General features: G+C 39.7%; 1 protein-coding gene across 1 annotated transcript in view; it reads left to right on the forward strand.

The window, feature by feature from the left end:
• The first annotated feature begins 556 nt into the window (after nucleotides 1–556).
• Nucleotides 557–27881, forward strand: part of AK5 (adenylate kinase 5) — a 101148-nt gene continuing 73823 nt past the window's right edge. The window contains exons 1-6 of the mRNA XM_075424751.1: nucleotides 557–674; nucleotides 2468–2654; nucleotides 3717–3884; nucleotides 10077–10246; nucleotides 10367–10480; nucleotides 24235–24426. Coding sequence (XP_075280866.1) covers nucleotides 615–674; nucleotides 2468–2654; nucleotides 3717–3884; nucleotides 10077–10246; nucleotides 10367–10480; nucleotides 24235–24426 — 891 coding nt within the window. The 5' untranslated portion in view covers nucleotides 557–614. The remainder of the gene's footprint in view (nucleotides 675–2467; nucleotides 2655–3716; nucleotides 3885–10076; nucleotides 10247–10366; nucleotides 10481–24234; nucleotides 24427–27881) is intronic.

The raw sequence follows: 27881 nt of genomic DNA on the forward strand, positions 1-27881 counted from the left end.
CTGGTTGCCCAGAGAGGCTGTGCAGTCTCCGTCCTTGGAGGTTTTGCAAGACGAGACTAGATAAAGCCCTGAGCAACCTGAGGAGCTGCCCTTGCTTGAAGCAGGAGGTTGGACCAGAGGTGTCCTCAGGTCTGTCCCTGTGACCCGGCGACCACCGGTGCTCACCAGTGATCGCAGGTTGTGGCCTTTCACCAGCCGAAAGCGTACGAGATGCCTCGCCCCCCTAAAAGCCACGACGCGACGCCCGGGGCCGAGACCGCGGTGCCCCGGGAAGCTTTCACCGCCCCCGCGCTCCACCCGCGCCCGGCCCTCCCGGACGCCCCGGCGGGCGGTGCGTGGCGGGGAGCCGGGCTGCGGCCCCGCCCGCCGCCTCCCCGCGGACGCCCCGAAACTTTCCCCGCATCCTGCGCGCGCTCTGCCTCCCCGCCGCGGGAGAACGCGTTCCCGCCGCGCAGCGGGGACCGGGAGGCGGGCAGCCCGCCTCCGCCCGCCCCCCCGGCCGGCGCGCCCGTCCGCGGAAGCCTCGCCGAGGCTCCCGCATTGCACCGCCGCGCCGCGCCGCGCCGTGCCGTGCGCGGGGCTCGGCGCTGCCCGCCCGCGCCCCCGGCCCCGGCATGAGCGCCGGCGAGGCGAAGGAGTATCTGGCCCGCAGGGAGATCCCGCAGCTTTTCGAGGTAAAGGCAGGGGGGGAGCTTTCTGCGCCCCGTCGGGGGGAGCCCCGCGTCGGGACCCCGCGGCGGGCTGAAGGTGGCTGGAAGGACGGAGCAGGCAGAGGCGGCAGAGGCGCGGGGAGCCGGCCCTGGCCCGGGCTGGGGGGCGCTGCCGGGAGACCGCGGCTCTCCGGGCTGGGAGCCGCCGCCCGCTGCCCGGCCCCCGCCTGCCGCAGGGCTCCGCGGGCGCGCAGGCAGCCGGGCGGCCGCGCCCCTCCCCGCCGCTGCGGGCTGCGCGCGATCCCGCCTCGCCTCGCGCCGGCCGAGGGGGCACGCACCTGTGCGTCCGCGGGGCGCGGGACGCCGGGGCCGCGGTGCGGGGGGCGCAGGCGGGGGTGTCCCCGGGCGGGCTGCGGGCTTCCAGCGGTCTGGGAGAGAAAACCCGCAACTGTTCGGTGAGGTCTCGCTCAGCCTCCCACAAGTTCCCTGCTGCTGGCGGCTGGCAGTCACTTCTCTGCGGAATGCGCCTCATTATTGTTGTTATTATTATTATTGTTTTTCCGAGCCAGACATCCTGCCGTACGTATAAACCCCCCCGCACGGACACATACGTGTTTTCCCTGGTCCTTTCCGAAGCGAGACGCGTTTTTATGTATTGGAAAATCACAGGACATAGAGCACGCCGATGTTGTGCCAACACATTGAGAACGTGTGTGCTTTAGCAAGAGACGCAAAGAGAGCTGTGTTTCTGTAGAGGCTCAAAGCTCGAGCTGGCGATTTGTAAAAAATGGTGGGTGCCTTCCGCAAAAACAGACGGCTAGTTGCTGTGATGGGTTAAGTAGTGTGATGAAGACATAGATGCGTATAAATTACGTCCTGTTTTGTAAATACAAATGTGTGTAAAGAAGAATTACTGTATAAACTGTAGATAACAAGTAACTGAGCAAATCCTGCATTGGAGCTGTTTATGTTTATTACTAATATCAACTGTGGCCCCCAAGTTTATTTGCACAACAATGAGGAAAAGCAGCAAAGAACAGAAAGCCTCCTGAGAGATGTCTGTTGTTACAAGAAGGTTGGATGTGGTTGTCTGGTGGAGAGGTGAGGTGATGACTTATGCTTCTGTCAAGGAAAATCAATTACTGTGTGCCAGAGGAGGGCCCGGTGTTCCTGCTCCCGCGCTCCCCGTCGCGCTCACAGGTGCCAGGGGGGCAGAACGAGTACTGTAGACAGGCGCTTGCTAACGGCTGGGAGTTTCTGGTCAGTTAAATCTGGAAGCACCTATGAACTTGGGGCTTGGGGTGTTTCTCCAGTACCAATCAAGATGATATTTGAGTTTTTCTCATTATTTTTAAAAAGCTTTTTTTCATTATTTGTCTAAGTGGTGACTGAAGAATATGGAGAAGATGCTTGTGGATGCACTGGTCTTTAAGGAAAAGATAGGTTTCAGTAGGCTACACAGCATACGTAACTTTGGGGGCTGTCTGGCTCATGTGTCGCTCTGTGTAGATTTGCTGGGGGTAGTTCTAAGAGAAATGTAGGGAACTTTTTTACTGCTTTCAGGTTTTGTTACAGTGCAAGCAAACAAATGTAAAGACATAGCCACGAGCTTCGTGTTCTGAATCATTTTTGCGACACTGGCAAACCAAAATCATACAATTTTTTCAGGCCTCACTCTCACGCATTGGCTGGAAATGGAGAGTCTGAATGTACAAGGAATGCCGAGTTTCTCCGTGTAAGGTTAAATTCACAGTAGAAGTGCTTGTTTTTTCCTGGCATCTGTTATTATAGCGTGTATTTCTGATGTTACATTGCAGAGTCTGTTGAATGGATTAATGTGTTACAAACCCGATGACCCGATTGAATATTTGGAAAGCTGTTTGCAGAAAGTGAAAGAGCTTGGAGGGCCAGAAAAAGTGAAATGGGACACTTTTGTCAGCCCAGAAAAGAAGAGCCTGCCTCCACTCAATGGGGGACAATCCAGGAGGTCTTTTTTCAGGAATGGTAATGTATTAAGTATAAAAATGATTGCATTTCTTGTGCTATGGGTGTTTTTACATTCACTACTGAAGGATTTTATACTTGCTGCTATAGGAGATCGTGCCTTAGGCAGAGGACTCGAGGATTCTGTTTCCTTGTGTTTCGGCATTTGTTTTCCTCCTTCCGTAACAGAAGCCATGGAGGAGAGGAAATGGTGATCATTTTGCAGCCTAAGGATGGGTGTTTGCTGTGTAAACATTTAACCCATTAGTGGAGAGATTTCTTCTATCTTACAAGAAAGGTATCCTACCCCAGGATGGGGAGGTGTCCTTACCTGCCTAGGGATGGGTAACTGTCCTAAGGTAGGTATCCTACCAAAAACATTTGCGAAGATAGGGGCAAAGTTGACTCAGTGCACTTGGTTTATATTTTTATTTGGTCCTTACGGATAACACACATAATAACTTCTATGCGGTTACACTAGGTGTATTTTCTAGTTTATATTGCAGCTATATGCTAATTTACAAAATACAATGTAAATTACAAAGACTTAGAAAAAGGTGCGTCTCATAAAATCTAAGTGAATGTCATACCAACACCTGTAATTATTTTATTTGTAATGTTAACAAAGAGTAATTAGCTCGTCTTTCAGTTGCCATAGTTATTCTTCCTTGGCATCCAACATTTCATTAAACTAATTAGCAAGAATACAATCTCTGTCCCTGTGTACAACATGTATCACCAGAAGAGTTCTGCTTAACAGTACAGGTTATCTGCACAATACAATGCTTTTCTTCTCGGAGGCCACTGCTGAACTCTGGGTGCTATGGGCAGATTTTCACAGAAAAACTGACGTGCTTGTGTAGAAACACCAAACAGAACTGACTTCTAGTGGTTTCAGTGTAGTAAGTCAGCTGGAAGAGAGAGGCAAGGAATATTTAATATAGTAACAGCAAGCACACTGTAAAATTAGGAGATGTTTATACTTTATTTTTTTTTATTATACCTATTTAAATCTGTATACACAATAGATTTTGAGCTTTCTGTGTATTTCCACGATTCCTTGTTTATCTTGCTATTTTGCAGTGATGCCTGAGAATTCTAACTTCCCATACCGACGGTATGACCGACTCCCTCCAATCCAACAGTTTTCAATAGAAAGCGACACCGACCTCTCTGAAACTGCGGAGCTGATTGAGGAGTATGAAGTATTTGATCCTTCAAGACCCCGACCAAAAATTATTCTTGTTATAGGTATGAAGGCAGAGTCATTTTGACAAGATTTTATCGTTGTTACTTTGCCTCTTTATTTGTACTGCAAATACATGGAATGCCTATATGTATTGAAATAGCATTTTTCCATCTGCCGCAGCAAGTGGTGCAGCCCAATTAGACTGTATCAGAGAGTGGAATTGCTAGTGCTGAGGATATAGCATCCCAACTGTAAATGTTTTAGGGGTTACAGTGAGCATCTGCGGTCTTGTTCTGTAGACTGGATGCCCATCAGCAGCTGGAGAGTTCATGGTTTGCTTGTGGAGCACATCTGCCAGTGTGATTTAATGTAAAACAAGCCCGACTCATGCATTTCAAAACAGCTTCACCATGTGAGCCAAAGTGCTCTTCGAAAGCGTGCTCCAGATCTGAACTAAAACACTATTACAGATGTACTCAAAGCTGCTCACAAAAAAGAATATTCAAAAATATTGGATAAGCCAGCTCGAAAAGCTGATAGGGAACAGTGGTCCTCTCTATTTAGAACCTTGAAAACTGATCAATGTGTCCAGCTGGAGTAAGCGTACGTGATCACTAGTCATTGCATTGATAAATTAATCCCTAGATCTATTTGGTGAATGAATCCTGTGCCATCTTTAAGGAGAGTGAGCGATCAGTTAGCATTAGTTAGTTGTGCTCTCTGCCCAAGTTCTCTCTTGTATGCTGTTCAGCGTGCTTTCTAAGCAACCCGTACTTTCCATCTTCAGACAAGCATACTGTTTGTTAAGAAATAGCTGCAGTTTAAGTCTAAATCAACATTTTATTCCGTTTCTGAATTCAAGTTTTTTGAATTAGTTTCCTTGTCATATGAGATGATGTCTTTCGAAATTTTCCTGCCAGGCCTGTCTCTGATTCTCTGGGCTGTTTAAATAATTACTGCATACATGCCAGGTGATGGAGAATCACATTTTTAGTCTATAAAGCCTTATTTCTATTAGAGAGAGATGTTGCTTCCATAACATATAATAGTACGTAGTACAGTAAAGGACAATAGAAATGTCTTCTCTGTATTACAGAGTGGGATCTCTAAGAACAGCATGTTCTCTGGGCTCTGGATCCAGCAGTCCTTGGAAATGAGATATTGGAATATACTGAAAACAGAAACCCAGGCATTTTTCTAGATACTTGTGTTATGACCAAAGAGTTGCTTAGGCATTTGAATTTTCTTAACCTTTTGTTTCGGAATTACAAATCTCAACATGCAAATCTTTCTGTGCACCATTGAACTATAAAGCTTGCCTTAGGTGGAGAAATAACACTTGCCTTTCTTTCATCTTAATTAATTAGCTGGCCTTCCTTTTCATAAAGGAGAAAAACTGGCTCCTTTTCAGTGATCACAGAAGCCTCTTAATGCAGTGAGATCCATGTAGCTCTATTGCAGTAGAGTGATGAATGAAGGTTTGATCTAGGTGAAATAAAGAGAGATTGACTTTCACCTCTGGAACTGAATGCAGGGCTATTTCGAGTGAAATCCTTGAAAGCCAGCCAGCGTATATTGAACAGACCATGGATTTTACAGAGCTTTTCTTTCCCCCCATTTATATAGGGAATGTTGTAAACATTCCACAAAGGCTATTTTGAGTTTATTTTCCAACAGAGTTTCTCTGAATCTGTCTATTATAGTGTGATCGGATAGAAACACAATACTGTATGTAGCTTAGCAGCTATTGTCCAATTTTGTACAGTATCAAGGAAATTTCTCCCAAATTTTTCCCAAATTTCTCCCAAATTTTTTTCCCAAATTTTCTCCCAATTTCTCCCAAAAACTTTCTATGGAGAAAGCACATAAAAACACACACTGAAAAGAACAAGAGAGTAACTAATATTTTGAATGAAAGAGAGAAAAAGAAAAAAGTGTACTATTAATTACAAGAGACAAATATTTCACACAAAACCCATGCTGCGTATTTTTCAGTTTGCATAAAATGACAGTGAGAACTTCAGTTAAGCAAGCTATTTATGTCTTAACTAGTGATGACCATACTGCCCAGCTCAGATGGTGCGGGTCCCGTTCATTTTTGGGGACTGAAATGGATAGAAGTTAAAGACCTGTCTTCTGCTTTGCATATTAGGTGAACTTGTCTTTAATAATGCATTAGCTGAAGATCTTTTTAATGCTTCCATAAAGATTTTTACAACTTCTTTGCTTTATGAAATCTATCATCCTTATAATGAACCAGGTAGCTCCAAGGCAAAAGAGAGCTCACTTATAAAACTGGGGGGTTTGGCCTTTTTCTGTGTTTGCAGAAAAGTCTTCTGGTGAAATGCAAAGCTACAAAGCTGCAAAGTGAGTATGTGACTGGATTTTAGAAAAACCAGATGGAACCAGCCAGGATGGCACACATCTAAATCACTGGAAAATGAAGTTTCTAAGGCGTTATAACACTAGGAAACTAGATTGTGTTTAAAAATGTGCTTCCTAACATATTTTGACAAATGCATTTTTACTGCTGATACAGCCTGAATACAAAGATCTTAAAAAATTAATTACCTCGTGTCATTAGCCCCATAGTTCAGTGTGTTTTTAAATGACACAGTTTAAAATTGTAGTTAATATTGAAAGAATACATTTTCCTTGTATAATCAAAGTTTAAAGGATACATGAAAGATAGTGCTGTCAGCAGTCGGCTGGCCCATTGATTTGTTAAATCGAGTCCGCAGCTAGATTTTAAAATCGTCTTTTCAGAAATCTTGTTATTAATGAATTTATTTTGAATTTACAACAATAGAAGAAAAGTTGAAATTTTGAACTTTCATTGACAAAACTAGATTAAAACAACTGCTTTAGTAAAACTTTATGGGCATACAAATCTTCACATAAAACCAGTTAGCAAACATAATTTTAGATGCAACAAATGTTCCCTAGTCTAGACATGTTCTAAGAAATATGTAAAACAATCATGCTTTTCTTTAATAATGTATAATATCAGAACAAGTGAAAAGAATGAAGAACGAAAGTGATTTGATTTTCCTTTCTTGTGAACAGCTTGTCAGTATGGTTTATCAAAGAGTCAGGAATGGATACACAGTTCAATAAATCATCATGATTTGCTGTGGGAAGTAATTTTGTCCTATCACTCATCTCTTATTTTATTATCTGAGTGTTTCCCCTTAGATTGTAAATGGATAATCCCAGCTTGCTATAAAGGGATATTTTTGGATTGAGAAAAACAAAACATATAAGAAGTTTATGAACATTAGAGCAAATACTTTATTAATTTTTTTCTGCTTGCAAATCTAAATGGAAAGAACAGAAGTGCTGAACTACACATTTTTTTTCTTCTTCCCTTTGACGGCAAAGTTCAGATCTCCCTAAAAGGAGTGTAAAGTCTGTCTACGTGGTTTCAAGAAGTTTTTTTCAGCTATTTTATGGTTTTGCAGAGACTGATATTTTTTCAGTAACAGTTCTGTTTTTCTGGCATATTTTGTACCTCTGCTGGAATAGGGATACTGTTTTCCTTGTCAAATTTTCTGTTTCTAATTTTCTACATATAGCCTATATATGTTTTGCATCTTTATTGTTTCTGGGGTGCGGCATAGTTTCTTTCAAACTTGCCTTGAGTCTGCAGGGAAATAAACTGAATTTCCTTTCTTGGAAGTCTTACATCTGCAGGAATTAAGCCCATCATTGACGCCAGTATTTTTTATAAACCCTTTGGTCTGAAGCACAGTCACAACCTACCACCCCTTTTTTCCAGTAGTTAGGATTACTGCCAGTAAGTAAAGCCACAAAAATTCATAGTAATAAATGTTACATGTATGTATGAACACACACGTATAAAAGATACAGTATTTATATGTTATGCTCATTAGATTGCAATATGTGGCTTTAAATAGAGAGAGAGGTTTACTTATGGAAATGTTTACATGGAGTGAGTAGACATTCCAGTAACAAGTAATGAACCTATTCATTCACCTGGCAAAATCTGCTCCATACAAACTGGCAGCAATCATTAAACAATTAATTGCACTTCTTTGTGCTGTTGTTTTCGTCTACGTAAGAAAAAAGACACTGGGAATCGGTTACTCCAAACCTACTATCATCCCAGATTACCAAGAGCCTGTAATAAACTGTAAACTACATGGAATTAGCTTGTTTGAACATTTGCGTCAGGTACGTTTTTGATACAGCAGTGAAACACAACACAAGGTTTGGTGAAATGCGTTTGTCGTTTGTCATGGGGAAGGCTGAGCATGCCATCAAGGGGAGCGGGGAGAGCCGAAGCAGAAATGCTTTGTAGCCACTTTAGTGGAGCAGATGATTCCTGTTAGATCAGATGCTTGCTTACCTGCAAGAGGGAAACATCCTTTATTCTGACGAGGAGGATGGCTAAACTGTCTATGAAAGAAAGAGTTCAAGCTGAAATCACCTAGAAGAACTGAAATGGAAGGGTATCTGTAAAACCTAACATGATCTGCCCAAAGAAGAGAGAAAGCATGTGCCTTCTTAGGAGAGAAACAGCAAGTGAACTGGATGAGGGAAAAATATTTTCCAGTTGTAACCTTACTGTACAGAGATAAACTATAGTATTTCTTTCATCTGTTTGTGTGTTGTATGAACAACTGTAGCTGTTTTGGCTAGTTGGATGTTACAGATAAATGCCTGTATTTGGATTTGTCTTAACCTGGCTTGATTTAAGCATTATTTAAACGAATTGGATAATGATAAAACCTTTTTTTTTCCCAAGGGTATAACAAAACTGTGGGTAGGGTATGGGAACGCCTTAACAATACGCAAGTTTACCTGTGCGTTCTCTTCAAAGGGGTCCTGATCGCAGTTGCAAAGGCCAGATGGAGAGTTACCATCACAGCCTCAGGGGTGCAGGAGAGTTCCTGGGGACGACTGATGACACTGGAAGCTCTCTGACGTGTAGTACTGGGGCACAAGTTTGAACCTGGTTACACAGAGAGTGTCATAGCCATGTATGAAGCAATACTGTAAAGCTTATCCTGCAGTCAAATCTGTATTAATTATATAAATGCCTAAAAGCTATTTATAGGAATAATACAGATAATAGAGGAGTTATATGATTAGTAACAAGAAGTTCATTGTATTGGTATTTACTTTCACTGCATTGCTGTATTTTTAAAAGTTCATAAAAACCATATATAATACTTCTAATAAATCTTATTTCTTTGTTGAAATAAAATTCAATGCTCTCACACACAATTCCTCAAAATATAGCTACTTAGTGTTGGGAATTAATATAAAAACTTTTGTTCTGGTTTTGCTTTGTTATGCTATTCAGTAACATACACTTTTCTATATATAAACATTTATTTTATCAAAACAATCCCCTATTTTTTAAATAAAAAAATTTAATATTGCATACTGGATTCCAGTTCCTCTGTTCTTCACATCACAATGAGTCCTTTTAGTTCAGACGCAGTCTGATTTTTTTCACATGCATTCTTGCTTCTGCAGTTCAGCTGAGCTTCACTTCAGCATTCCTATGTAATGTAGCTGTTTTCTGTTATTCTGACACCTGTTCTGCCCATGCTATATTGAAGGGTCTCTTCGTTCTTTAAGTTCTCCAGAAGCTGAACCTAAGAAATTGCTGCTCTGTCAGATGCTTCAAGCGTCAATACCAGAAGTATGCGTGGTTCAATAAAAGTCCTTGTACCAAATCACTATGGAAACTTCTCAGCTGATTATTTAATATTTTTCTGTTTTAAAATTAGAAAACCCCGGAAACTCATGCAAACATATTTAGGAGCAGATTTTATTAGTTCCATTTCATGACTAGTCCATTGATTTCATTGGCTTATTTAACAGTGTGGTTCTTTCTGATATGAATCCTCTTCAGACTATCTGGCTGTATCTTTGGATTCACAGAGTTCAGGAAGGGACCAGTTCATTTGTCTCTTCCTCTACAGCAAATCAAGAAAAATTCCATTCCAGGAACAGCTTTAGAATGAGGTCAAGCCTAAAAGAACAGGTTTATTTTTAGTTCGCAGGTAGATTTGTATTCTTTTGTTTTACTTCATTTTACAAACTGTTACCTTTATGATGCAGTAGACGAGAACCATTTCTAATTGGCTGGTAACAAGTCATACAGCTGCAAGGTTTGCTCTAATAATGGTTGGAAAACTGGTGCCGATAGCAAAGATTTCACATGATTAGGTACTTCAGATGAAAGGCTGATATAATGTTTTGCTTATAATTACCAATAGGTGGCCCAGGAAGTGGCAAAGGAACACAGAGTTTGAAAATAGCAGAACGTTACGGATTTAACTACATATCAGTCGGTGAATTGTTAAGGAAGAAGATCCACAGCACAAGCAGCAATAGAAAATGGAGTCTAATTGCCAAAATAATTACTACCGGAGAACTGGCCCCTCAGGTACAGTGTATCCTGTGTTGATGTTTACTTTTGAAGGATTTGTACATGCTGTGTTAATGTGCACCATCAAGAAAATCTCCTTTACAATATTAAATAAATAACTTCTTTTCTCTGTGAAAGGAAACAACCATAACTGAGATAAAGCAGAGATTAATGCAGATCCCTGATGAAGAGGGTGTAGTGATTGATGGATTTCCAAGAGATGTTGCCCAGGCAATCTCCTTTGAGGACCAAGTAAGAGATTATTTATATTCTCAAAATAACTTACATATCTCTACAATAGTTACGCTTCTTGAAACCATTGGTAAGATTCCGAGAAAGAGTAGGTGTTATTTCTAACTGAGCATTGCTCTTTAAATCTTTGGAAGTACATAATTACAGGTTGACAAAAGGTTGTTCTTTTGCTTTACGTTGTATTACGTTATGTCTGAAGAAAGAATATTTTGTAAAAAGACAATGTGACAATATAACCAATAATCCAAGCCTCTTGTCTCAGTAATGAAAATCCTCTCAAGAAGAAGAAAATAACATCAAATCTAACAATATTTTTTGTATCTTAGTGATTTAGAAAGGGCGAAGACATTATATTTCCATATCTATTTGTTCAATTTAATCTACATGAAGAGAAACATACTTAAATCAATGCATAGCTTCACAACACTTTTAATCTCAGTTTTATTACAGTGCGTTGAAAAGACTGGAGTAAAATAAGGATTAAAACTGCCCATGTTTTGCAAGTTTTTCTAAACCAGGCGTGATGCTCTTTTTTAGAAATTTAGATAATTTTGGTTGTTCTACACTACAATTCTAAGGTTTAGGCAGCTAAAACTGTATTCCTGAGTTCTACTCATATGTTGTTTTCATGTGTGTATTTTAAACTAATCTAAAAATACTTATATTCAGTGGAAAAACAAACAGCTTATGTCATTTTCTGATCAAGCACTGTTAACAGTTGTGGTCACAAGTAAAGGTTGCAGTTTCAGTGGTGAATTTTTAGAGCATCCTTCATGCAGAGTGTTTCAAAGTCCTTCACAGTTGCTGGTGTACTACCATTTCTGTATTCTGGATTCTAAGTGGCATTGCCAAGACACAACTAACAAAAGAAAGCAGCTAATGAGGCATTTCATTAGTGTACTTTTATAAGGTATTATTCTAGGCAAAACTTAGAAGACTAAATTGAGGAAATTAAAGGAAACAGCAAAATAGTTATTACAGCAAATAGCCAACGACCGCCAGCTATATCTCCTTGTAATTAACAAACGAGAAGATTGACTATTTTATAAATGAAACAGCAGAAATTTAGGCTTAATGGTAATTTCCTTGCCTCATTTTTCTGTCCGGTATATTGTGTGATAGTGTGACTTAGGTGCATTTCTTGGTGCTATAATTTTGTGCTGATGTTGTGTTTGATGAGAGAATGGGGGATATGAAACTGGAAAAACTGACGGGAGTTAAATTAAGTGCTTCAAGTTATCCTAGGGTCAGATTCTCCTTCTACAAAGGAAAACCAGTTAAACAGCGCTTGGGCACCCATCGTAGGGTCCGTTAGTAATAGCACTGATAAGTGGAGTCTGGGAGGTGACATTAAAAGTGCAGTCAATACTGTGCTGTAGAAGGGGAGGAAAAATGGACACTATGTTTCATACATGTTTGAACCCTCCCTTGGCATCATTCTGATACGCTTTTACAGTATTTCCTCATTTGACTTGAAATATTCCTCTCTGCCAGGCTGGCTAGCTCTTGTTGACTATAGAAATAAACATGGAAAAAAGACCTATAGAATGACAGATGTTAGAAATCCTAACTTTGGCTTCTTTTTAGTATGTGCTGTTTCTTCAAGGATGCTGTAGATTGGTCTCTTTTTTTGGAGAGAAGAGAGGATGGATTTAGTAAGTTTACACCTGACTATATTCGCAGAGAGCTTCTTTGTTTTCAGTCTAATGGGATTTGCTAAAACATACTCCTCAAAGCCTGATTCTGCCTGAAAGATAAATGACTATGTGAGTCTCTCAAAAAATCCTGGAGCACTTAATGTAGGGCCACCTTCCAATCTTACCTGTTTTAAAATAAATATGGGCAAGGAGAGAAGGAATAGTAGAGCTTTTATAGGAGCATAGAAAAGAAAATTTGGTCTGTTTAGGCTCCTACTTTTTTGCCTTTCTTTGCAGCTGACCTCTTATATAAGTGCATCTAAGGCCATGAAAATAAATGTACAAAGGATGTACATATTTCAACGTACAACATGTGTTTAATCCAGTGGGATATGTTGAGTGTTTTATCTTGGCTTTATAATTTAAAGAAATAAAATATGCTTGTTATTTCTTTAAAAATCTCTGTTTGGTAAGCCATAATGCTGCAGGCCTAAGTAGGAAGGACTTGTGGTGAGGGAAGGGGACTACCAGCAGACATGGCACCCATCTTCCCTCTCAGGACGAGGCTGACAGTAATCCACGGTGTGCCAGGTTATTTACATTAAATGTGCTAACATTTTTAAGGTACTCAGAGATCTCTCAATGGGAAGTGCAATTGAGTTGTGGAGAATTTGGTAATTAACTGTTGTGATAATTTGTGTAGGTCTGCAATTAACAATGCTACAGGTGTTTTCCACAGCTTAGAAATGTTACAGCTTTCTTGCTAGCAGTGTGTAGAAGAACAGAATTGTTCTCATGAGCCAAAAGTGACAAGATGAGAAATAATTAGTGGAAATTTCAGCAAAGAAAGTTTTGATTAAATAGTAAGACATTTCATAATTAGAAGATCTCTTAAGCAATGGAACATCCTTCTGAAGAAAATGGTGAAATCCCACAAAATGTAAATAGTCAAATCACGTTATTCTGTAATACATAGGCCTTGTTCTTACAAAGACATCCACTGTAAAATACTGAGATCTGCTGATGATAAGTTCTGAAGATGAACTAATTCTTATTATTATCATTAATTTTGTCATGGGCGAATACTTATTCTTACAGACGATCCTTTTAAGACCATTACATGCTTATGTACCTGAAGACAGCAGTGAAGGTTGTGTGACACAAGCCGTTTTAAAGGTTACATTAGGGGAACTGCCAAAAGATGCATGAAGTAGGAATTACTGTTTATTTAACTGTTTACCTGCATTCATGATCCCTTCACAGCTGTTAACTGTTTTGATTACAAGGGTTCTAAAATACAATTTTGTGCTTTCGAACAGTGGCTTTACATTGTTTGTTCCATAAAAGCAGCTAGAACACTTTTGGGTTTTATGATGTAAATTAAAATAACGATGGTATGTTTATATAAGGGTAAAAGGCATATGCTGGCTTTCTCAGTTCTTTCAGCCATATAGGATATAGGGTAGATGCCAGTGGGAGGAATGAGCAGCAGGGATAATGGTGACTGTTCACTTATCCTTCGTCATTTGAGTGTGTTGGGATGGGTGTTCATCTGTGATCCCATGGAAGCTTGAAGTAAACAGAGGCATTCATTTTAATGGTAGCATTTTCTTCTGTATAGGCTTTCTCCTTTGCCCTTGTTTACATAGACAGAAACAAGCTCCAAGAATGTATGTAATAATACCAAAAATAAACTGGGGGGGCGGGGAGAGAATGTGAAGGACAAGTTATTAAACTGAGTGGAAATAGAGATGAGTAATACAAGATGTTGAGAGAGTAGGTAAGGCTGGAACAGAGACTGAACAAATGTGAGGAAAATAGGAGGTCTATAAACAAAACAGGCTACAAAAACCTAACAACATTATAGGTCAAGAAAGCATGTCTGGTCTTCATTAATTGTAAGAAGTCTATATTGTTTTGTTACCTCTGTGTTGTTCCTCTTTGTGAGGCATGATGCAGTGAGGTCAAGAAAGTTTCTGGACCCAATGTCACATAAAAGGCCAGGGAGTCAAAAGTCAGACTAGATGTGAGCTGGCCACGGTGTTCAGTGGAAGGTGGACCAGGAGAGAGCCTGTATGCTTTTTGATCTAAGCCACTTCATCTCCCCTTTCTCCACTAGTACAGGTTGTGAACAGTAGGTGATGAACAACTGAAAGGCAAGGCACAAAGGGCATAAAATCTGACTTGCTCACAAACGCTAATACTATAACTCCCTGAAAGCTGTTTACTGAACCTTTCTGCATGTATTATTGCATGGCTTTCACCAGTAAGAACTGTGCTGAGTTATTGTAAAGATAAACGAATTTTTATTGCAAATCGTTCACCATATTAATAGAGGAAAAGTAAAAGGTCGGCTAAGGTGCTTGGTTTCTCTTGCAAGCACATGTAAAATCTCACTGTGCTATGTTTGCAGACATCTTTAATGTAACAAATTATTTATGCTAAAATAACCCCTTCAGTTTTATGGCTCACATAGCTGTTACTGAGACTTTACACTTTGAGGTTTCATAATCTGTTCATTTTGTGAAAAAATCAAATGGATACATATATGTTTGAACTCTAGATGCAATACCTGTCCTGCATAGTGTTGTAGTATAGAAATAGGCAGTGATAATTAATTCTTGTTGAACCTCGCTTGTAACTGCTCTTGGTACTGCCAGCACATTTTTATCCCTTTGACTAATCCAGAAGCTGAACTTTTCTCTGGGAAACAATGTTATTTTTACCAAACGAGTCAAAGCACACCAACTTACGCTAACATTCCCAAACATAGGTATAGCTAAAAAATGACAATTTCTTCCTCACTATGTTGCCAGACTCTCATGTGGACAGTAAGTTCTCAACGTGTTGCTAGGCAGAATTGTATTAAAACACATTGCATCTCAATGACTAAGCTGCCTAAGATGGAGCAATGTATCATTTGCAGCACTTGGAGTATTTCTCTTTCTGCTCAGATCTAGAAACCAGAAGTAACAAACACTGTTTCCAAGTAATAATGTCAATTGGGAAGAAGTGGATTAAAAAGCACTTTACACATCTGAGGATTTTTACATTGGAATTAAAGCTTTTTTCCCCTCTGTTTTACTGAGTTTTGTTAATATCACTGTTCCTATCATCCATATATTTTGAGCAGGAAAGAAGTCTTTAAGATGGCATCAGTGATGTTTTCAGTTTTTCAGCAGTGCTTGCCAACCAGCAGCAACTCTGCCATTATGGTCACTTACTTACACCAGCTTTATTTCTTAACGGTCAGCTACTCATTGCAGCCTCATTGGAGCCTGTGAGAATGCGGAACCATGAGCACTGCAGTTTTCTCTGAGCTTCTCTCAGTTTGCTCTGAACTTCTTACCCGAGTTGAAATAAAGCCCATATTTTGCTCTTTGAAAACTGAATATGTGACATATAACTTCTCTCATTGGAAGTCTTGGACTGTTGCCAGATCCTGACTCTCATTTTTTAATTCCAGAAGGCAGAGTCAATTCTGCCAACACTTTTGATAACAGACTTTTAGTAAAGCCCTGAAGTCATGTGTCTATGAGAATCTCAGCTCTCCCTTTAAAACAAAGTTTCAAGCAGTCCTGGTTTTGGATAAAAAATGAACACGAATAATAATATCTTAAAAGCAAATAGGACTTCCAGTTTATTTTTTTTAAATATGTGATAATTTCTGAATTTTTATAATTTCAAAATTCTTCTGCGTAGTAGCACAGATTTAATACTGATTTTTTTAGCCTTTCATTTTGAGCCTAGGCATAAAGCTATCCTAAACCACAGATTTCTAAGGTATCCATGATCTCTGCGAGTTCAAATAGGAGAAAGGTGTTTAGATTCCAAGCACACATTGAAAAATGCCAAGAATAAAATAGTTTATTTACCATTAACCTGTCAGATTGAAATTCAACAAGTCACCTACAGTACCAGCATGCTCAAGCATGCTAAATGCCTTCCTGACCAGTGACACTGTAATGAAATGCCTCTGACTGGTGTATTGAACTCAAATGACTTGTGAAGAAGAAACTGCAGTTCGACTTTCTGTGTAATGTCTCACATGGCAATAACTTTTTACCCTTCCCAGGAGAAACAAATTTTCACTGCAGTATTTTCCATTTAATTTCAGTTACTGCTTTGGTTTGGGGTTTTTTTCCAACTTTCAGTCATTCATGCATAACTTTCCTTCTGATTTCAGTAATTCCTTCACCAACATTGACCCTGTTAGTTTCAATAGAGTGAGTACAGGTGAAGTTTGCTTAAAATATATTCATTGTAAGTTTTGTTAATAGTGAAAGGAAATGTGAAACAGATATCAGGATTAATGAATATTCATTATTGAATATAATTTAATTCCTTGACAAAAGAGAAAGACTATTTTTGTAGAAATTATCTTAAAAATATTTTTGTGTTATATGGTCTAAGTGACAAGACTATATTGGAAGAAGTAAAATCTTAATTTAAGTGATAAACAGAAACAGTAAATTTTATCTGATTCTTTGTTTAAAATGTCCTTAAGAATATTCATAAATGCACTCCACCTACAAAGAATAACTAGTTCATCTTGGCTGTGATTCAAGTTAACTTTTTAACTCCCAAATATATTCCTTATGAAAATTATTATCAGAATTAATTGTGCTAAAGTAGAACAAACTATGTAGATGGCACAACATAAGATGCTGGGAAAAACTGACTTGTCCTCTCACAGCCTCACAGGCTAAGGACAGCAGACCTATTCCTCCAAGTCCGATACTTAAACCTCCAAGCAGAAATGGTGCCTGCAGTCCGCTCAAAATTTGACATAGGTGTTTGTGGCCAACTGCCAAGTTCGTGCTCTGCAACGAGCATCTCGTAGAAAACCTGCTCCATCACTGGCCAAGAGTGTGAGCTCGAGAACAAGTAGTAAAATGAATGCAACCTTCCTGTAAACCTTCTGAAGGGGAAGGGATCTGTTCTTTGCAATAGGTTTTTGATCTGGTAAAGGTATTTTTTCTGCATCATGGCCTGTGTGTCTTCTTTATTTCATTGCCTCCTCAACTTCTATCTCCTTTCTCCCAAATGTCCACTTCATTGTTCCAGGCTGATAAGCCTCAGCCCCATACGTACCCAGTCATCTGTATGAAGAGTGGGAGGGCTAGCACATCAGCTGTCTGCATTGCTGTGGTTCCTCGAGGTCATTCACTTTGGCCTGTGAGTTTTACATTGCTCTCTTCAAGCCAAGCCTGAGCAGGAAGCCTGTGGAATGGTCTTATCACTGTCCGTCTTCTTTCCTGAAAGCTTAGACCACTCTCCTGGGAAAGGCAAGCAGTGGTTCAATTTTCTGCTGGGTAAGAGACCCTAGACCTCAGGTTTCCTATTTTTCTGGACATGGGCTCTTCTCTGCTAGCCCACCTAGCCAAAGGAGAGCTCATCCACTGCTAGTCCTTAACTCTCACAAAGGGACCCAATGTTCTGAATTCAGAGTGGATGGAGGTGCCTGCTGAGCAGTTCTGAACCAGAGGTCTGCTTAGACCTTTCTTTGTAGCATTAGCATTAGTGTTTACAGCTAGGGATTCCTATCGACTAGCTGCCCTACACAGCTGAAAATCTGAATCAGTTCTCCCTAAACACGCCTGCCTCTCTCAATCAATTATTATGGGGCCAAATTATGCAGTGTGGACAATTTGCTGGAAGCTTGTTTCTTGGGCAGTGTGAATACAGTTCAAAAGCAGTCACCAGAAATAAAATATGTCAGCAGGATTCATTCTTTGACAATATGATTCATGATTTTGCTTTTCTAAAACAAGAAAAAACTATGCAAACAGTCTAGTTACCCAGCAGTTGGAACTATAAAAAGCAAATCAGTAGTTACAAGGGAGAGCACCCATACAATGGACATAAACTAGCTTGCTAGTAACCTTTACCAAATAGAATAAAATTCACCATTAATGACAGTTGTTCATGAGCTGTCAGTTAAGTTTTCTCAGAAGTATCTAGTAGAACATACCAGGAATTAAGAAACAGAGCAGTTTTGTCTTTTGCCTAATGAGGAATAATGAGAGAAAGTGTAATCATCCAACTTCTAGCAAACAACAACACTAGGCTCACAAGAGGAGATGTAGAAAATATCCCCAGAGAGAAGAGAGCGTCTTTCTACTTACACTGCTGTACGTCAATAACACCACCGACTTGCATGGAATTACTCTCAATTTACTCCTTGTTCCAGTTTAGGAAGAAGATTCAGACCCGAGGATAGTAGGATTTACTTACTAGTAAATACTATTCTAAAAAATGAGAGGATGTACCCACCAGTTTTATTCTGAGTTGATGCCATACACTCTTTGTCTCATTTAAAATTCAAAAGGTTGTGAATAACCAGAAACCTGTCTGTTCCCGTAGGCAAAGATTCTCCCTTCTGCTGAGTTCTAGTTAATAAGCAGTCAAATTCACTACCCTGAGCCGCGCAGTCATTCCTCACATGCATTTCTGGACATGAAGAAGACTCTCTGCTTTCAGCACAAGATGAACATGTTAGGGGAAATCAGCATGAAGGAATCCAGTTCTTCTGTCTGTGCTGGTTTTGCACACCTTTCCTACAAGCAGAGTCTCGGAATAAAACCTATTCCCTAGTCACAAGACTCAACAAGAGTTAGTTCTGAGTTTAAAATCCAGGTTTGTTTTCAAATGAGTTTTCTCAGAAAAAAGCAATTTGTACTCATATTTACATAGAAGAACTAGGTATGTTTCCAGAGAAGTAATCCCAGATGTCCATATGTTCACACTAGCCTGTTAAATTCCAGCTTAAAGTATTTATAAGCATGTCTTGTGGGCAGGTGCACTTGAGGGAAGTGGAAGCTGAGTGATTCATGAAAACAGGAGTGGAGTATCAGTAGCATTTCAAGGGGTTACCCTGAAGGTTATAAATGCATGTGGGAGAAATATATTAAATGCTATTAGGTCTGTATACCTATGGACATAGAAGAGATGTTACCCTTTTGTGCATCTAAAACCAAGCGGAGGCTTGTGTATATTAAATGGTTTTCAGCTACTTTCTAATGATAAAGATGGATATTCTGCAGGTAAAAGATGAATTCACAGAGGCATCGCATAATCAAAATCTGCTTTGTATTGCTACCTCAGATATGCTTGAATTACTTTTTTTTCCACTTCAAAAAACCTTTTAGATAATACTTCATTTGAAACTAGGCTTCTTTAACTGAGAATTTTAAACCATTGTTTTCACTGACATTTTAGTTCTGTGAGTGAAATGTCTTTCAAATTATAAATGCCAGAGTGTTGGAAAAAAATAGTTTTAGTTCCTGGAATTCTGATACTGTCTTTTGTTTTGTTGCTGTTACTAGTCAAAAAATTAAGAACACCGCCACTACTCAGCTCCTGTAGAGAACTTTCAATTTTGAAAAGCAATAGCATATAATTAGAGCTTAATTAATTAATTTTCCACAGTAATTACTGTGTTGAACCTCATTATTACCCTCATTTTACAACTAGGAAAAAAAAAGTCAGGCTTAGGGCATACTTCCCCATTTTCTTAAAAAGGACCTGGCCTCGGAAGCCAGTGCAGTTTGTGGGAACTAAGCGGATGAGAACCTGCACACCTGATGACGTCACGGGGCTTACAGGTCCTTCCCTTGCTGTGAGGCTGCACTTACTCAGCCACAGTTTCTTTAAAGAACTGAGATTGCATGTGGAAAGCTGCACTCCCGTTTGTGTGGAAAAAAAAGGAGACCTTCCCTTTGTCTCCCTCTTTTTCCTTTAAGACTAATAGTTTCACAAGAGATCTAAGGTCCTATGCTTGAGGAGGTCTGGTATGACTTCAGAGATCTGAGTACATGGTAGATGCTAGTCTTGAAGATGTTTGGGAGCGAGCGTTGAAAGTGAGGAGAAGGCCAGCTACCACTTGGAGCATCTAAAGATTTCTTACCATCTTTCTTCATGATTATGAGGATCCATGGAAATGGAAATAATAAATAAAACTACTCAGTTGTATAAACTCCTTTTGTCCTTCACATTACTAGATCCAGTATTTCCAGTTACAATTTCTGAGTCCCTATGCAGTGCAAGTTAGGAAGCTCCAATCAGCCAGATAGCCACACTGCGACTTGAGATGTCTCTGTGCTTAATCTGCTGCATCAGCCATTCCTTCTCATGAGATAGTGTTCCATGACCTAAAAGGCTTTGAAATCTGTAGCGGTTTTTTTCAGAATCTGTGTCATAATTTTGCTTTCTTTACTAGTGTATACTCTTTAAATTCCCAACTTCTGATTCCTCATTATGCTGCTTCTACTAATGAAGTAACCTTAATTTAACAGAGCTAATTAATGTCCATATTGCGTGGAAGTCTAACACAGAAACTTACTTTCACAGTCTTTTATATGAATAATTATGTGTCTTGAAGCTATTATGTGGTAGTTAAATTAACTGTCATAATTAATTCATCCCATGAAAGGACAGAATAACTCTGTCAAATACTGTATTTCTAATAGTCTGATAAGGGGGGGAAGTTACTCTGGTTTTGTTGATAGTGAGGTACATGTGTTAGAGGTAGGTGAGAGCTTCTCTCCCACTGGCGGTTATTTAAAAAAAAAAGATTACAAGGTTAATTGTTTCAAAATCTAATAGATACTCATTAAAAATTACCAGAATTTGTATTTTGGGGTCTTGGTTTGTAGTTTGTGTCCTCATGTCTCCAGTCATCTACAATGTGCATAAAATATAATTTGATTTTCTTTAAAACTCTATTTAATTTTCTGTAATGATAGAGGCCACCATCCTGCTTACTAGTGCTGCTTAACAGACTGAACGTTATTGTTTGAGAATGGCTCTGCTTTTTAGCCACTTCCTTATCTCCATATGCTGCTCTGTCAGTGACCTTCTTTGTAAAGGCTAATGACCATCACTGCAGTTTTGAAAAGCTGTATTTGTTTCTTTTGACTTCAGAAGAACCTTTTTGTGCTCAGACTGCCAGCAGAAAAGGCCAGACTGTACTTCAGGTTGTATTCCCTCAAAAGACAGAAACCCAGCTAGACGGGATTATTTTTTTAAAACTTGGTTATTAATTTTACAGATTGTCCACTTGTGAAGTCTTGACTATTCAATCTAGTACATGGTTGTCTTTAGGCGACTTAACATCCTTGGGTAGAGGGACCTAGATACGGAGAGTATTCAGAAGCATAATTAGTTTGTTCTGGCCCTCAACAGCAATGTGTTAATAACAGCTGTGTAATGAACATAAAGATATAAATCAGTTCCTTCTTTCTTTACACATTAGTGACTAGAATACATGTAGATGTTCTGGTGATACTTTTGTGTAGCTCAAATTTGACTATCCAATTTACATAGTATCAAGCTGAACAAAGACAAAATTATTCTATAGATAGGAAACATCATGAGAAGAATGTCTGTTTAGCATTCTTGAGCATCCACTGTCATTTGTAATGTAGCTAGATTATGTAATTTCTAGAGCTAATTTCTTTATGAATATTAGTTAAAGTATGAACAGTTTTGTTCAGGTAAGTAAAGACAGCAGAAATAACTTTGTGCTTGTATGTGAGAACAAATAAACCCTCTCTAATCTATAATCGGATAAAAATGTACACAGTGCAATAGGGTTTGTTATTATCTCAAATGCATCTCACAGAGAATTCTAATATGTTTTAAAAGGCAACACTAAGCTAGTGAGAATAAGATTTTTAGATGAGTGTTTGAAGAGAGGTAGATTTCTTTGTAACAACCAGGTAGAGGAAAGAACAAAATCAGATCCTACAAATATGGTTAATACACACTTGTAACCTCATTTTTAAAATCCTGTGAATTCAGGTCTCTGAGTGACTTCTGTTTTTTCCACCACATGTACTGAACAGTGATGACTTCTGAAGACTGCCCATGAACATTTAGCAGCATTCCTAAGAAAGTGGGGCTATCATGCTTCCCCTGCCTCAAGCACCAGAGATATCTCTTCTGTAACTGATAGCAGGAGTAACCAAAATTTACGAAGAACACTGAAAGCCATAAGGGCAACTTGAATTTAACTGGGAAAGAGCTAAACTTCAGAAAATACTCTTCTCATTGCTGTCAGGCTGTACTTCACAGAATCACAGAATGGGAGGTGTTGGAAGGGACCTCTGGAGATCATCTAGTCCAGCCCCTCTGCCAAAGCAGGGTCACCTACAGCAGGTAGCACAGGACCCTGCTTCGGCAGGAGGGTTGGACTAGATGACCCACAGAGGTCCCTTCCAACCCCAACCATACTGTGATTCTGTGATTCTGTGACCTCGTCCAGGTGGGTTTTGAATATCTCCAGGGAAGGAGACTCCACAACCCCCTGGGCAACCTGTTCCAGTGCTCCGTCACCCTCAGAGGGAAGAAGTTCTTCCTCATGTTCAGCTGGAACTTCCTATGCTTCAGTTTGTGCCCATTCCCCTTGTCCTGTCGCTGGGCACCACTGAAAAGAGCTTGGCCCCATCCTCCTGACACCCACCCTGAAGATATTTATAAGCATTTGTAAGATCCCCTCTCAGCCTTCTCTTCTTCAAGCTAAACAAGCCCAGCTCCCTCAGCCTTTCCTCGCAGGAGAGATGTTCCAGTCCCCTCATCATCCTTGTAGCCCTCCGCTGGACTCTCTCCTGTATTTCCTCATCTTTCTTGAACTGGGGAGCCCAGAACTGGACACAGTACTCCAAATGGGGCCTCACTAGGGCAGAGTAGAGGGGAAGTAAACCTCCCTCGATCTGCTGGCCACACTCTTCTTAATGCACCCCAGGAGACCATTGGCCTTCTTGGCAACCAGGGCACACTGCTGGCTCATGGTCAACTTGTCATCCACCAGCCCTCCCAGGTCCCTCTCCACAGAGCTGCTCACCAGCAGGTACGCCCCAAGCCTGTACTGGTGCATGGGGTTATTCCTCCCCATGTGCAGGACCCTGCATTTGGCCTTGAACTTCATCAGGTTCCTCTCTGCCCAACTCTCCAGCCTCTCAATGAATGGTAGCACAGCTTTCTGGTGTATCCGCCACTCCTCCCAGTTTTGTGTCATCAGCCAGCTTGCTGACGGTACACTCTGTCCCTTTGTCCAGGTCATTGATGAATAAGTTGAATGAGACTGGGCTGAGTACTGACCCCTGGGGAACCCCACTAGCTACAGGCCTCCAACTAGACTCAGCGCCACTGATGACAACCTTCTGAGCTCTGCCATTCAGCCAGTTCTCAGTCCACCTCATTGTCCACTCATCTAGCCCACACTTCCTGAGCTTCCCTGTGAAGATGTTATGGGAAACAGTGTCAAAAGCCTTGCTGAAGTCAAGGTAGACAACATCTGCTGCTCTCCCCTCATCTACCCAGCTTGTCATGCCATCGTAGAAAGCTATCAGATTGGTCAAGTATGATTTCCCCTTGGTGAATCCATGTTAACTACTCCTGATGACCTCCTTTTCCTCCACTTTCTTAATGATAACCTCCAGAATGAGCTTTTTCTGAACTTTAGTGCCGGGATGAATGTGAGATAAAACACTGCTTACCACACAGGCCAAGAAGGATAGCAGAAATTAAAATCCTCTTAGCTGCCACACCCAACCTCTTGAAAAGTACACTGAAGCTTGGTGAGATTTAGAGAAACATAGAAAGTGTTATAAGAAAATGTGGATCTTGCAACAGGTCTGTTTTCACCTGGTCCTAGGCATCAGTTAGCTTCATAGTGGCTGCTGGATTTTAAATACCGCCTTACTTAAAGGCTTTTTAGATGGCAACCATACAACCATTTTCTTGCAGAATATGAGACATTAATATTTTGCTCTTTTTAAAGATTTTAATTTTAGCTGGGGGAACATTCTGGTAATGCAAACAATGAACATAGTCTAGAGAAGGTTTCTGGGGTGAGGTAAAAATTTATTATTAAACTTTTTCTTTAACATTTCAGGTGAAACAAATTGACTAACCTTCACACAAGACAAACAAACCCCTCCTTAAGCCTATGTATTTCCCTTTAAAAAAAACAACAGAAAATAAATGATTTCATGAAGTTCCAGCTTATACAAATGTCGCATGTCTAAGCCTCGCCTTATAATGGAATTGCTGAGTCCTGTAGTGCTAGATAGTCAACTTCATCACAGACTTCTTGAATTGCTCTTTCCACAGATATGTACCCCAGATTTGGTGGTGTTTCTGGCATGTTCCAGTCAAAGGCTGAAGGAAAGATTACTGAAGCGTGCTGAACAGCAAGGGAGACCTGATGATAACCTGAAAGCCACTCAAAGACGACTAATGAATTTCAAGCAGAATGCTGTCCCATTGGTTAAATATTTCCAGGAAAAAGGGCTAATCATCACAGTAAGTCCTTTAGCATATACCTCTGAAAACATAACGTTGTTGTGGTTGTACTCGCACTTCTCAGACCTTTTGCTTTCATATAGGCTAGATGAGTCAAATTATGTTTTAGATATACACCATCGTTACTGAAAGCAAGCTTTCAGTTTGCTGAGAGAGTATTTTCTGCAAAACGCAATAACCCAGAGCAAAATTCATGTGCATGTAGATGACATTGTAAGCACAATGTCACTTCTTTGCTGCCGGCATAAATTGCTTCGCGCACTAGTTGCAAACTCTTTTCGCAGAAATTATTTGCATGAAAAAAGAGCTTGCTTTGAAACACTGGTTGCTATTCCAGTGGCAGCAGTTTCACCCCTTGCGAATAGTCATGTACTTTTTGGATGGCTGTCTTGAGAGGGGAGGAAAGCAGAATAAAATTACATGCCAACAGAAAGCATGTCTTGAGTTGGATTAAATCAATACAGTTTCTTCAAGAAATAAATATATCTGGCTGTTGATTGACTCCACTAAATAAAAAGTACTTAGATTATCTTATAGTGAGTTAAATATGCCTTATTAGGTGGTCTCCTACAAACTTTAACATTTCAGATAAAAATTTTGATGACAAGGAAATTGCAATATAAATAGACCACTTAGATATTAGTAAGAATACTGATTTTTGCAATATCTGGGGCAAGAGAAAATATCTCTAAACACAGGACATACCAAAATCTGCATTCCTAAATAAAACCAGAGTACTTTATGGAAGCAGGGCTAGCAAGTACTGCTGAAGTATTGAAGTACTTAATGATGACGAATTCAATGAGCAGCTGACAATGGTTGAATTATTGAAATGTTCTAAATTATGGACTGTGTCTGGTTGTAATAGTGCACAGAACTTGGTACCACATATGGTACCATGAGAGCACAGATGACCTCTTGTCTTTCTTTTGATAGCCTGAATAATCTAGATGGTGCACATTGGTACGTTCTCATGGCAAATATGACTAATTCTATGTGTTGGTCAGATTCATGAAAGGCTAAAGCATCCGTAATTGCAAAGACTTCTGATGTTGTTGGTAGCCTTAACAATGCACTTCAACATATTTCTGAATTTGAAAGTGAAAATCACAGGAAATTCTTACATTGTCTTCTCCAGAGAGTATGTTTTCTGTTTGAGGATTTTGATTAACTCTGTGTGGAAGGATGAGAGGACTGGAATTCTTAGAAGTTGTTCTTCATTATGGAGGAAGTGTGTATTTTGTGACATTTCTATAGCCTTTACAAGGGCTCCTCCTATAGAAGTTTTTCATAGCCTTCCACTAGTGGAAAAGACAGTTTTCTTAGAAAGCCATAGGATCCAAGAATCATGGCAGTCTTCATCATCACCTTCTTCTGGTGGAAGCCCTGTATCTTCAACTTGCCTTTACTAGTATGTATCTGTACAATACATATGTAATACTAACACTTCTACATACATTTGATGCACTTGTGCATGTGATTTCCCTACAGAAGGAGGAAGCAAGAAAGGAAATCACATTTATCCTACTTATAACATTGAACCTGAAGGCACTGAAATATTATGTGGAGAGCAGTGTAAGAACTAGAACAGCATAAAATAGGATTACACTAACGTAGTTCCTGGAGGAGTGAATCCTTGAGGCAATGTCAAACAAGGTCAATGTTGACCAGGAGGAAAAAGAGGTTTACATTTTTCTTAAATCCGTACCTGTACTTTGTCACTGCTATTCATAGCTCTAAATCCCAGACATTTCTTCTACCCAGCATCACGATTCTACTCAGGCAAAAGCAGCAGAACCATTTGTCTTACAGAGAGTTATAATTTTTAGAACCACAACTCAGATTTTAAACATCTACTTAAATATGTTGTTCTTCACCAACTGAAATCTAACTAAATATGATCAATGAGTAGACATAATCTACTGTTAGATGCTGCATGAGCACGAAAATAAAAATCTAAATTCCCAAAGAATATTAATTTTCCTGCTCCGGCAGTTATTCCATACTGTTTTTAACATATTTTGGTTAATAGAATTAAAAAACACGTTCTCTCAGTTACAGATCTTATTGGTTAGGTTGCTTAGGTGTAATTCTTCCACTTTGGTTTCTTTTTTCCCTTGATCTTTGATAATTTATGCAGTATGTAGCTTATACTTCTTTGCTGCTCTGTATGCCTGATGTTTTCAGTCTGTGTATGGTATCCTTGCTCTCAGAGTCTGATTCTGATTTGTGTTTTCAAGGAAAGAAGGGAGGGCCCAACCACAGTAGTTCTGAAAAATGGAAGGTACAACTCTGCCCTTTCTGAAAAAACCCTTCTTTGGAATATCCAAAATTTTGGACTGTTATTCAAATTGAACAGATCTCTAAACTTCACGATAATTAAGAAAGAGAAGTAAATGTCTGATATTTTCATGAACACACAGTCTGTGTTTAAAATTCTTTTTAGCAATCTGTCAGTAAGTCTAACAAATCAAAATCTGACTTTTTTTAAAGCCAAATTTTATTTCAGAAGTACAATAGTAATAGATAGCATAATATTGGACTCCACAATATGGAATATATAGATGCATATACTGGCATTTATTGTATCAGTAAATTTTTATAAATCTTAGAACATTCTATATTGTTTATCTAGATAGTAACTAAGACACAAATTACCCAGGGGTGAGGGGAGGGGAGGGGGAAGTCGTTACTTAGATTAAATTATAGAAGGGAAAAAATGTAAACACCTAGCTGATCTGCAAGTACTCTAATGTTTAGCAGAGGACTTAGGTTCTGAACATAGTTTAATCTGTTCCCATATCCTTCCTACCATCTAGGAAATATTAGAATATAGTTATATATGTAGATATAAGGAAGAAATTATTTACTGTGAGGGTGGTGAGGCCCTGGAACAGGTTGCCCAGAGAAGCTGTGGCTGCCACCTCCCTGGAAGTGTTCAAGGCCAGGCTGGATGTGCCTTTGAGCAACCTGGTCCAGTGGAAGGTGTCCCTATCCATGGCAAGGGAGTTGGAACGAGATGATCTTTAAAGTTCCTTCCAACCCAGACCATTCTATGATTATATTTGGTCTCAGGTGCTGACATGACAATTGGTATGTGTACAAAGCCATGCCCAATAAAACAAGGCTACTACTGAGGTGTGGTCATGAGTGGAGAACTTGTAGACAGTACTTGCTGTTCAGTTAAAAATACTGAGGTGGTTCATATCATTCACCTGTGAGAATCATTGTTAGGTACTTTGTTATTTTGGCTACAGTATTCCTTGAGATACAGTACGGTATCATTTCAGTTTCTAACACTAATTTAAAAGGTTTTCCCCTTTTTTTTTTAATTAGATAATACTGAAAAAGTAATGCAAAGAAAGAAAAAACCCTAATCTCTATGTAACTAATGTGCTTTAATGCTTTTAATGTGATTGCTGTCCTGAGAGAGAGCTAGCATGCTCTGAAAAAAT

The sequence above is a fragment of the Opisthocomus hoazin genome, chromosome 6, assembly GCF_030867145.1.
Source record: "Opisthocomus hoazin isolate bOpiHoa1 chromosome 6, bOpiHoa1.hap1, whole genome shotgun sequence".
NCBI classification, from domain to species: domain Eukaryota; kingdom Metazoa; phylum Chordata; class Aves; order Opisthocomiformes; family Opisthocomidae; genus Opisthocomus; species Opisthocomus hoazin.